At 36.9% G+C, this 12759-nt stretch overlaps 1 protein-coding gene across 1 annotated transcript; it reads left to right on the top strand.

Moving 5' to 3' along the window:
• Nucleotides 1-8010: 8010 nt before the first annotated feature.
• On the top strand, nt 8011-8724 carry LOC107061812 (uncharacterized). Its single transcript, XM_015311692.1, has one exon. It carries the CDS (start codon nt 8011-8013, stop codon nt 8722-8724), a length of 714 nt encoding a protein of 237 aa, XP_015167178.1.
• The last annotated feature ends 4035 nt before the right edge of the window (nt 8725-12759 follow it).

Genomic DNA, 12759 nt, shown 5'->3' on the forward strand with positions numbered 1-12759 from the left:
TATGATACCGAAGAGGCTGGAGCGAAAAAATATGCGGCTAGTAGATTTTTTCGTTTCCAAATGGTGGACAATAAATTAGTGGTAGACCAAGCTCAAGACTTTATAATGTTTGTTGGAGAGCTAAGGAGGAGGTAAAAATTGGAGATAACCTTATTGTTTGTGGCATAGTAGATAAACTTCCACCTTCTTGGAAGGAATTTCAAAAAACTATGCGCCACAAACAAAAGGAAACCTCCCTTGAAACCTTGATAATGAAAATCTGCATGGAAGAAGAGGGAAAGGGCCAAGATGCACTTTAACTGTCACACCCCGAGCTTACACCCTGGGCGGGACCGGCACTCGGAGACCATTGCTGGCCCCAAGCGAACCCTTGGCCTGACTTTCTTAACTCAGCGGAAACTCAACTCAACAGCATAACTCAATGCAATGGAAGGTTAAAAACAACCCAACTGATATAATTTGGCCAAAACGGCAACTCGAGTCTCAAAATAGAATATTTACATATATACATAGATGAGAGACTCAATACTAACTGACTGACTGTCTATGAAGCCTCTAAAATTCTGAGATGGATGTTGGGACAGACCCCGCAACATCCTAAACAAACAAAACTAAGAAAACCAAAATGACCGAGTCCTCCGGATTGCAAAGAGGCTTACCACTGACTCTGGAGTGCTCAACTGGACCAACGGCGTACTGGATACTGATCCTGGGTACCTGCATCATAACAAGATGTAGGCCAACTGGCATCAGTACATGAAATGTACGAGTATGCGAGCTGAACCGCTAAACAACAACTTAAGCTTGAAAGGGATACAAAAGAGAACTTACCTTGGCTCTGTTCAACTCATGAATAACTGAACTCAATATAAAGCAATAAGACACATGCAATATATACAAAGCTTGTAAAACTATTTAAAACATGACGTAAAAATCATATTTTTAATATCATGAAAATACCATGCTTCCTCTCAAAGTCTACTTGTGCAATGCATGAATGAAGTCCCATACCCCCATCTATACTAAGCAGAACTTTTCGAGGAACCAAGCTCTTTCTACTGTGGGAGTTCTCTAACCGATAACCACCACTACATGCTTAAGTAGTGATACAACATTTTACCTCACGTTGCCCAAGGACCATCCTATACCTTGCCCTGATATAGGAAGCTAACTTTACCAAGTGGATCCACCAGCTTAACTTTATGGATTTATTTAAAAAGTATGACCCGTTAAATCCCATGTTGGCTACATGGCTTTTATGGAGAGTTGAGTTAATATGAACTCGTGTCCCCAATTTGGTGCTCAAGACTACTCCCAAAAATACTTTAGCTCATTAGTGTTTTAAACACATCTTTCTTTAGTTGAAATAATTACTCAAAACTACCCTCTTAAAAGAGGTAATTGCTTTTGAAAACTCTTTCTTACAAAGAACATCTCAAAACCATATTTTAATATGATCATTGATGACTCGGGATATTCATACTGCTTAAACATTGATGGTATATCTAGAGATCATACTGTTTAAACATTGATGACATACTCGATTTTGTCATACTAATCATGTTTTAGAAACTCTTTCGCAAAACTCATCTTTTACTCAAAAAGAGATAGTACTCAAACTTCTCAAAACTCCTTTGGAAATCTCAGTTTCCTCTCATTTTTTAAATGTGAAAACATTTATAAACTTCTTTGGGAATACCTAGTTCCCTAATAACTTTTGAGAAATGCACTTGACTCTTACTTTTGGCTTAACTTGAAACTCTATACTTAACTTGGAACTTGAGCCTTAGAATGAAGTTAAAACGTTCAAAGAAGACTCTTGGAAAACCTTAAAGACTTGCTTTGACTCCCTTCTTGAACTTCTAGACTCAACTCTTGACTCTTTACTTGACTTGAAACTTGAACCTTAAAATGAAGGTAAAACGTTTAATAACGACTCTTGAAAAGCTTTAGAGACTTGCTTGGACTTACTTCTTAACTTCTAAGCTTGACTTCAAACTTCACTTGACTTGGAAACTAACTCTCCTTGAATTGGAATTATGAATTCAAGGTGTATGATCACATGTTATGGATGAGTTTGGGATGTTAAGATGTACCTTAAAGTATTGGAAACAACTATAAAACATGGGTACTTTACCAAGGAACATGTATGAAAAAGTGGGGAATGAAGGTAACAGGAAGGATTGGCGTCCTTGGCGCTCTAAGAGGCGCGGGGCTCCAGCCCTCAAACTTCAGAGGGACGGTTGGGCGTTTTGCCAGGTGCTCTGCCGCAAGGGGAAAGTTCAGCATCCCTTTTTGGGGTGCGCTGGCTGGCGTGACTGCCCATCCCTTTTTCCCCCAAAAATCTGACTTTTTCCCCTTGTTTCTTTCCAACTCTAAACTCTTTGAACCTCAAAGGTTCCAGCAGCAAAATCATAACCAAATCATGTCCCAAATCAGTAAGGAACTTCAACACCACAATCAACAACGCAACCAACAACTTCAACAACACAACCAATCTTTTCTTGAAAATAAAACGAATTTGGAGTGTGGGGAAAGGACCAACCCCAACACTAAGGATCATAAAATTCCTCAACATACAAGAGATTCAACTCAAAAACACAACCAAATCATGTACTAAACCAGCAAGAAACTTCAGCAACGACAACCACAAGAATTCAACAATCACAACCCAACAACTTCAACAACACAAACCAATCTTTCTCGAAAATAAACGAGCTTGGCGTGTGGGGGAAAGGATCAACCCAACACTATGAACTCACATACATTAATAGGGGATCACCCCTGACGAAATCCACGATGATCTCCTTGCTTGATCTTCCCTTTATCCTCTTCTTTCTCTCTTATCTCCCAAGCCCTAACTCTCACTCTTACTCTCCTCTCACTCTTTAAAATGGGACAAAATGATCCAAACATCAGTCTAACACCTCAATATAACCCAAAGAAATGATTAGGGAAAAGACCAAAATACCCTTAAAATTTTCGAACGGATCTCCTGCCAACTGCCCAACTTTCTAAGGACATAACTCACTCATACAAACTCAGAATCCAGCAAACTCAATGGCGTTGGAAAGATCATTCCAAGGGCTTTCAGATATAACTGGAAATTCGCCTAAATCATTTTGAGCTAGGAGTTATGACTGCTCAAAGTTGACCAAAAACTCACCTTTTTTTCCATACTTAGCCAAATTTTCCAGATTTTTGAATTCTCTCCACATGAAGGACGGCTCAAGTCTTAGTTCAAAAAATTCTCTGGGGTGTTACATTAACAAACAAAAGAGAACAACATCACAATGAAGGTAAATTTAATTACTTCAAATAATGTTACTCCTGAAACTCGCAAAAAAACTTCTTTGAAGCTTAAGAATAAAATATTCAAAAAAACTAATGGTAGACCTCCCAAGAAAAATAATGGTGAAAGTACCCAAGCACAAAATCAACAAGTTCAAGATAAGGGACCGTACTTTGTTTGTGGCAAGAGTAGGCATATTGCTGGATTTTGTAATATGGTCCTAACCCTCAGTCAAATGTTACTGAAGAACCTTTTGTCGTGGTGATTACCGACATAAACATGGTTGAGAGTGTTGATGGATGGTGGGCTGATTCTGGTGCAAACTGTCATGTCTGTTATGACAAAGACTTGTTCAAAAATATACTCATTTTGAGAAGCCCAAAACCATCATGCTTGGTGATTCTCACACAAATCAAGTGCTTGAAACGGGAGATGTTGAATTGTGTTTTACTTCTGGAAGGGTATTAACATTGAAAGATGTACTTTATACTCCTTCCATGAGAAAAAAATTGATGTCTAGATTTTTTCTTAATAAAGCAGGCTTTAAACATGTTATTGAATCTGATCAATATGTAATTGTGAAAAGGGGTATTTTTGTGGGAAAGGGGTATGCTTGTGATAAGATGTTTAAACTGAATGTTGAAATGAATAAAGTTTCTACTTCTATTATATGCTTTCTTCTACCAATTTTTGGCATGCTCGTTTGTGGCATATTAATGATCGTTATGTTGGAATCATGAATAGTTTAGGATAAATCCTAATGGTTAAAAAGAATTTTGAAAAGTGTGAGGCTTGTAGTAAAGCTAAAATCACTAAAAGGCCTCATTTTCAAGTTGAAAGAGAAATTGATTTGTTAGAATTAGTTCATATTGATATTTGTGAACTTGGTGGAATTTTAACTCGTGGAGGTAATATATATTTTATTGCTTTCATTGATGATTTTTCTAAGCTTACATATGTTTACTTGATGAAAAATAAAAGTGATGCTTTTGAAAATTTCAAAACCTATCTCCATGAGGTTGAAAATCAGTTTGGAAGAAAAATAAAAAGAATTAGAAGAGTGATAGAGGCCGTGAATATGAGTTAAATGAGTTTAATTCTTTTATTAGATCATTGAGAATAATTCATGAAACTATTCCTCCTTATTCTCCTTCATCTAATGGAGTAGCGGAAAGAAAAAATAGAATTCTGATTGATTTGACTAATGCCATACTTATTGAGTCACATGCACCTTTAAATTTTGGGGTGAAGCTATTTTGACTGCTTGTTATGTGTTGAATCGTGCGCCTCATAAAAAGTTTAAATTGACACCTTTTGAATTGTGGAAAGGTCACAAACCAAGTTTGGGATATCTAAGAGTTTGGGGTTGTCTAGCCTTTGTGAGGCTAATGGATCCCAAGATTACAAAGTTGGGTAAGAAAGTTACTAGTTGTGCTTTTCTTGGTTATGTTTCAATTAGTACAACCTATAGATTTTTTAATCTTGAAGATAATGCTATAATTAAATCAGGTGATGCTATTTTTCATGAAAATAAAGAAATTGATAATTTTGAGTTAAGAAGAAGTAAAAGAGCTAGAGTAGAAAAAGATTTTGATCCTGATTTTTATGTGTTTAATGTTGGAGATGACCCTCTCACTTTGAAAGAATATTTTATCTTCACATGACTCTATTTATGGAAAGAGGCTGTAAATGATGAAATGGAATCACTGATTTCTAATAAAACTTGGAAGTTAGTTGATTTACCACCGGGTTGTAAAACTATTGGTTGCAAATGGATCTTACGAAAAAAGTTGAAACCGGATGGATCTATTGATAAATATAAGGCTAGGCTAGTTGTAAAAGGTTTTAAACAACTAGAAGGCCTGAAATTTTTTGATACTTTTTCTCCGATAACAAGAATTACATCCATAAGACTTTTAATTGCTATGACTGCAATTTTTTATTTGCAAATTCACCAAATGGATGTAAAACTGCTTTTTTAAGTGGAGACCTGAATGAGGAAATTTATATGGATCAACCTGAGTATTTTGTTGAAGCAAGCCAAGAAAACAAAGTATGTAAACTTACTAAATCCCTATATGGCTTGAAACATGCACCAAAATAATGGCATGAAAAGTTTGATTCCTGCATGATTGAAAATGGTTTTAAAACAAATGAGTGTAATAAGTGTATATATCACAGGTCTTGGAATAATTCACATATGATTATTTACCTATATGTTGATGATTTATTGATCTTTGGCTTTAACATGAATGTTATTGATGAAGCTAAAAATATTCTTAGAAGCCATTTTGATATGAAAGATCTTGGTGAGGCAAATTTTATTCTTGGAATAAAAATAATAAGAACATGAGATGGAATTTTCCTTGACCAGTCACATTATGTTGAGAAAATTTTGAAAAAATATAACTTTCTTGATTGCAAGCATGTTATTACTCCTTTTGATTCAAGTGTTCACTTATTTCCTGTTGAAAGTGAAAATGATGTAATAAATCAAAAGTAATATGCTAGCATAATCGGACGTTTGAGATATGTGACTGATTGCACTAGGCCTGATATTGTATATGCAGTAGGAGTACTTGGCAGGTTTACAAGCAAGCCAGGTAATGAACATTGGCATGCTATAACAAGAGTTATGCGATATTTAATTGGAACAAAAAATTGTGGTTTGTTCTATAAAATATATTCTGCTATACTTGAAGGCTTTTGTGATGCAGATTGGAATAGTTTTTCAGGTGATTCCTATTCTACCACTGATTATGTTTTTACTTTGGGTGGTGGTGCTATTTGCTGGAGATAAAAAAAAACAAACTATAATTGTTAACTCTACCATGGAGGTTGAACTAATTGGTTTAGCTTCAGTTTGTGAGGAAGCAAATATGGTTAAGAGATTTATTATTTCAAATACCTTATTTTGAAAAACCAATTCCTCCTATTTCAATTCATTGTGATAGCACTGCTGCAATTGGTAGAGTTCAAAACTGTTATTACAACGATAAATCCAGACCTCTAAGGAGGAAACACAGTAATGTAATATCGTATTTGACAAGTGGTACCATTAATGTTGATTATGTCAAATCTTGTGATAATCTTGCAGATCCTCTTACTAAGGCCTTAACGAGAGAAAAAGTCTAGAGCACATCGAGGGGATGAGATTGAAGCCTGTAAATCCTTGAGTCATATATGAGGAAACCCAACCTAGGGACTAGAGATCCTATAATCAGGTTCAAAGGGATAAACTAATCATATAATGACTTGTGAAAAAATGCACTATTTTTTTATTCCCTCCCTATGATGTGAGTGCATTGTTTCCTATAGTAATTTGTGAATGTTGAGTTGATAAAACTGCTAATGCATATTTGTAGCCCGTATGGGTGGAGTGTTAAATTTACAGGAGCACTCTCGACAGATTTCACCTATGTGATGTGTGGAAGTAGGTCGCTTCCTATGAGAATTGGGCTTATTCTCAAATGCACTCATGAAATCGGGATAACACAAGGCCTTAATGTGCTGACTTTTAAAGCTCATGTCAACACCTTGATTATTATTTGTGAGCAGTGATATTTTATTTCCCTTAACCAGTCATAGTTCAAGTCTGATACCACTACGACTCTGGAGTAAAAGTTATTGTTTCACTAAATGGAGGTTCAGTGCTGAGCACATCTTCATTATGCATAGTAGTCTTCTTTCCGCTGATATATTCTCTTGTCTAATATTTAAAATGAGTGGAGGATTGTTGTGGTATTTTAATATTATTATACTTTGCAAATGCCATTTGTTTTCTGCCTAATAACACATTATTTGCGTTACTACCGTTTGGCAGTTGATGACATTTGAAGTCATCTTTATTATCACGTGTCAAAGGTATAGTGAATGTGTAAAGGTACTTGTCCGTTGGGTTTCTTGGCAGAATGAGTAGTGGTCAACTATGACCATTACTTCTCCATATTCAATCTCCATTATCTCACTCTTTATTCTTCCATTATTCAACATAAGGTGATTGCCCTTGCAAAACTATGGTTGGCAACCTATTAATCAGGTAAACTGCTGCTAAAACACATTCACCCCAAAATCTTATTGGAAGAGAACCTTTAAATTTGAGGGCTCTTGCTACTTCAAGGATATGCATGTGCTTTCTTTCCACCATCCCATTCTGTTGACGGATGTGTGGACAACTACTCTCATGAACTATGCCCAAACTTTCAAATAATGTTCTACAATCCTTATTAAGGAACTCAGTCCAATTATCTGATCTAACTTTCTTAACAAACTTATTGGAGTGGGTCTTAACCATAGTAATGAAATACTTTAAAATGGAAAAAACATCACATTTGAATTTCATGAGTGTTAGGAATTTGCTTTTACAACTGCACTTTTACTTTTACTGCATTGTTTTAGATAAGACTTAGTCAATTAGTTGTTAGCCATCTATTCCTATTATTTAGGAGTAAGTTAGTGAGTTAGGAATATGCTAGTAGTGGGTTTACTGCTTTCTGTTTTTCATTCCAGTCTTGTAAATGAAATTTAAAGACATCAATAAAAATGCTCTTCTACCAATATTGTTCTTGACTTCTCTGCTTTCTAATAACTCATACTACTAAAATTAACCAACAATTGGTATCTAGAGCTTTTTTATCTTGCGGGATCTGTGGGTATTTTTGTGAGTGATTGTTTAAAGTGACTCAAGCACCACAACCAGAAACATCAAAAGATTAAAAATGGAAGAAAGCTCAAGTTTCTCAGTAATGGCACCTCATGTCTTCAATGGTGAAAATTTTCACATGTGGGCAGTGAGGATGGAAGCTTATCTCGAAGCTTTAGATCTTTGGGAGGAAATCGAGGAAGACTATGAAGTTCTTCCGCTACCCGGAAACCCAACAATGGCTCAACTCAAAAATCACAAGGACAAGAAGACCAAAAAATCTAAGGCAAAGGCATGTCTTTTTTCAGCAGTCTCTTCAACAATTGTCACTCGTATCATGTCTCTAAAATCAGCAAAAGCCATCTGGGATTATCTCAAGGCAGAATATGAAGGAGATGATCGTATCAGAGGTATGCAAGTGCTGAATCTCATTAGAGACTTTGAGTTACAGAAGATGAAAGAATCGGAAACCATCAAAGAATACTCTGACAGGCTTATGAGCATAGCAAACAGAGTAAGATTACTTGGTTATGAGTGTACAGACTCGCGTATTGTTGAAAAGATTCTGGTTACTGTACCTGAAAGATTTGAAGCCACCATTACCACTTTGGAGAACACCAAGGATCTGTCAAAAATCACTTTGGCGGAATTATTGAATTCCTTGCAGGCTCAAGAACAAAGAAGGGTTATGAGAGATGATGGAATCAGAGAGGGAGCATTGGCTGCCAAACATGAAGAGGGTGGAAGATACAAAAAGAAAAACAATAAGAAGAACCAACCAACAAATTGAGAAGGAGCAGCTCGCTACAACAACAAAAGCAAAACAGGTAACTTTAAAGGAAACTATCCTCTTTGTAAGCGTTGTGGAAAGAATGGTCATGCACCGTATAAGTGTTGGAAAAGTGTAACATCCGTAAATTTGAAATAACTATGAAGAAGCTTAGAATTGGAAATAGTCATTTTTGGAAAGAATTTAAAAATCTGGAAAATTGTCAAGTATGGGAAAAAGTGAGTTTTTGGCCAACTTTGAACAGTCATAATTCCTAGCTCAGGATGAGTTAGATGTAGTTCCAGTTATGTTTGCGAATCTCGTGGAATGATCTTTCCAACGCCGCCAAGTTTGCTCGATTCCAAGTTCGTATGAGTGAGTTATACCCTTTGGAAGTTGGGCTGTTGGTACAGGGAAGTCAGCCCGAATTTGTAAAGGTATTTTGGTCTTTTCCCTAACCAATTCTTTTGGTTATATTAAGGGTTTAGACTGATTTTTTTTTATCAGTTTTACCATTTTTAAAAGAGAGAGAGTGAGGGTTTGTGAGTGAAGAGGAGAAGAAGAAGAGAAAGAAAAGAACAAGCAAAGAGATCATCGTCGGGGGTGATCCCTACTAGGTATGTGAGATCATAGTGTTGGGTTGGTTCATTCCACCACACGCCAAACTCATTTTAATTCCGAGAAAGATTGGTTGTGTTGTTGAATTCTTGTGGTTGTGTTGTTGAAGTTCTTGTTGATTTGGGACATGTTTCTGATTGTGTTTTCGAGTTGAATCTATTGTATGTTGAGGGGTTTTATGTTTCAAAGTGTTTGGGGCTGGAACCTTTGAAGTTAAGGAGGTTTATAGTTGGAAAAATGAAGGAGAAAAGTCGAAGTTTTCTGGGGAAAGGGGTGGCGCACCGCGCCAGCCAGTGCGCCCCAACAGCACTTCTGAACTTCGAGGGCTGGCGCCCTGCACCTCTCAGAGCGCCAAGGACGCCAACCCTTCCCATTCATTCCCCACCTTTTCATGCATGTTCCTTGGTAATGTACCTATGTTTCATAGTTGTTTCCAACACTCTAAGGTACATCTAAACGTCAAGAACTCATCCATAAACATGTGATCGTATACCTTGAATCCATAATCCAATTCAAGGCGAGTTAGGATCAAGTCAAAGTGAAGTTAAGAGTCAAGTCTAGAAGTTAAGAGGCAAGTCAAAGCAATTCTTTAAAGTTTTTCAAAGAGTCTTTATTGAACGTTTTAACTTCATTTTAAGGCTCAAGTTGCAAGTTAGGTAAAGAGTATAGAGTTTCAAGTCAAGTAAAAAGTATCGAGTTTCAAGTTAAGCCAAGAGTATAGAGTCAAGTTCATTTCTAAAAATTCATTAGGGAACTAAGTATTCCCAAAGAAGTTTTCTTAAATGTTTTTCACATTTGAGCAAGAAAGGGGAACATCGATTCAAAAAGAGATTTTAAGCTAAGCTTTGAGCAATTATCTCAAACTAAAGAAAGATGTGTTTAAAACACTTATGAGCTAAAGTATTTTTGGGAGTAGTCTTGAGCACCGAATTGGGGACACGAGTTCATATTAACTCAACTCTCCATAAGAACCATGCGCCAACATGGGAGTGAACGGGTCATACTTTTTAGATGAATCCGTAAGTTAAGCTAGTGGATCCACTTAGTAAAGTTAGCTTCCTATATCACGGCAAGGTATAGGATGGTCCTTGGGCAACGTGAGGTAAAACGTTGTATCATCTCTAGGGCTCATAGTGGTGGTTGTCGGTTAAAGAATCTCCCACTAAAGTTATATTACTTTTATATAAGTAAAGTTTAGTTTGTTATTGTTTTATCATTAACGAGCTAAGTTGTTTACACTGTTTTACAAGATTTATATATTGCATGTGTCTTATTGCTTTATATATTGAGTTAGGATATTTATGAGTCGAACAGACCCAAGGTAAGTGTTCTCTTGTACTCCTTTCAAGCTTAAGTTGTGGTTTAGCTTTCCAACTCGCATACTCGTACATTCAATGTACTGATGCCAGTTGGCTTGCATCTTATTATGATGCAGAAGCAGGTACCCAGGATCATCATCCAGCACGCCGTTGATCCAGCTGAGCATTCCAGAGTCAGTGATGAGCCTCCTTGTTTTCCGGAGGACTCTGTTATTTTGTGCTCTTGGTTTTATTTTATTAGGATGTTGCTGGGTCTGTCCCAACATCCATCCTAGTATTTTAGAGGATTCATAGACAGTCAGTCAGTTAGTATTGAGTCTCTCATCTATGTATATATATAAATATTCTAATTTGTGACTCGAGTTACCTTTTGGCCAGATTTTATCAGTTGAGTTGTTTTATGACCTTTCATTGTATTGAGTTATTCTGTTGAGTTAGGTTTCCGTTGAGTTAAGAAAGCCAGGCCAAGGGTTCGTTTAGGGCCAACAATGGTCTCAGAATGCCGGTCCCACCCAGGGTGTAGGCTCGGGGCGTGACAAAAAGGTCGGATGCTAAATGTAGTAAGTGCAACCAACTCGGGCATGAAGTAATTATTTGCAAGAGTAAATTGCAGTAGCAAGATGCAGATGCCCAGGTTGTTAATGAACATGAAGAGGATCAACTCTTTGTGGCATCATGTTTTGCAAGCAATGTTTCAACTGAGGCTTGGCTGATTGATAGAGGATGCACAAACCATATGACTCATGACAAAGAGATCTTTAAAGACTTAAAGCCTACTGGAGTTACAAAAGTCAGAATAGGTCATGGCGGTTATATTCCGGCAAAAGGAATGGGAACTATTACAATTGAAACACAATCAGGTACTAAAGCAATTTCCGATGTTCTTTATGTACCAGATTTAGATCAAAACTTGTTAAGTGTTGGTCAATTGTTAGAAAAAGGTTTCAAATTGTATTACGAAGATAAACATTGCTTGATCAAGGAAGCCTTAGGACATGACTTGTTTAAAGTCAAAATGAGAGGCAAAAATTTCTCATTAAATCCATTGGAGGAAGAACACATGGTGTATTCGGCAAGAGAAAATGCTTTCGAGTTATGGCATAAGAGACTCGGACACTATCATTATCAAGGGCTTCTCAAAATGCAAGAATTGGTGATAGTCGAGAACCTTTCTAAATTGGGAGCGAGTTCTAAAAATTGTCGGGCTTGTCAATTTGGAAAACAAGTAGACTTCCATTCCCAAAGGCAACTTGGAGGGCAACAAGAAAGTTGCAGCTGGTTCACACCGATATTGGAGGACCCCAAAGGACTCCCTCACTTAAAGGTAGTCTTTATTATGTTATTTTTATTGATGATCTGACCCGAATATGTTGGATTTATTCTTTAAAGTACAAATCGGAGGTCAAGAGCATTTATTGGAAGATGAAAGCGAAGTTCGAAAATGAAAGTTGCTGCAAAATTCAGATTTTACGATCTGACAATGGCAAGGAGTACACTTCTCATTAGTTTGATCTATTTTGTGAAGAAGTAGGGATTAAACGTCAACTTACTGCTCCTTATACTCCAGAACAAAATGGAGTTAGTGAGAGAAGAAACAGATATATCATGGAGATGGCAAGATGTATGTTGCACGAAAAGAATTTGCCAAAGATGTTTTGGGCAGAGGCAGCAAGTACAGTTGTGTTCCTACAAAATTGACTTCCCTCAAAAGCTGTGAAAAATCAAACTCCTTTTGAAGCATGGTATGGATACAAGCCTCCGCTGCATTTTCTCAAAGTGTTTGGTTGTCTTTGTTTTACCTATGTACCTCAGGTCAAACGGAATAAACTAGATATGAAGGCTGCCTCGGGCATTTTTATTGGCTACAGTAATGTTTCAAAAGCGTACAAAATATTTTAACCTGAAGGTGAGGAGATAGTTATCAGCAGAGATGTTCACTTCATGGAGAATGAAGAATGGGATTGGGATGACTCAAGGAATTCCGTCCAGAAAACAGGCTCGTGGTTAAATGAAAGGGACGATGATCCACCAGTTCGGGGAACTCAATTGCTCTCTGATACATATGAGAGATGCAATATTGCGATTCGTGAACCTGTTAACCCTAAAGATGCTCTCAAAG

Source organism: Solanum tuberosum, unplaced genomic scaffold (assembly GCF_000226075.1).
Source record: "Solanum tuberosum cultivar DM 1-3 516 R44 unplaced genomic scaffold, SolTub_3.0 scf00168, whole genome shotgun sequence".
Classification (NCBI taxonomy): Eukaryota; Viridiplantae; Streptophyta; class Magnoliopsida; order Solanales; family Solanaceae; genus Solanum; species Solanum tuberosum.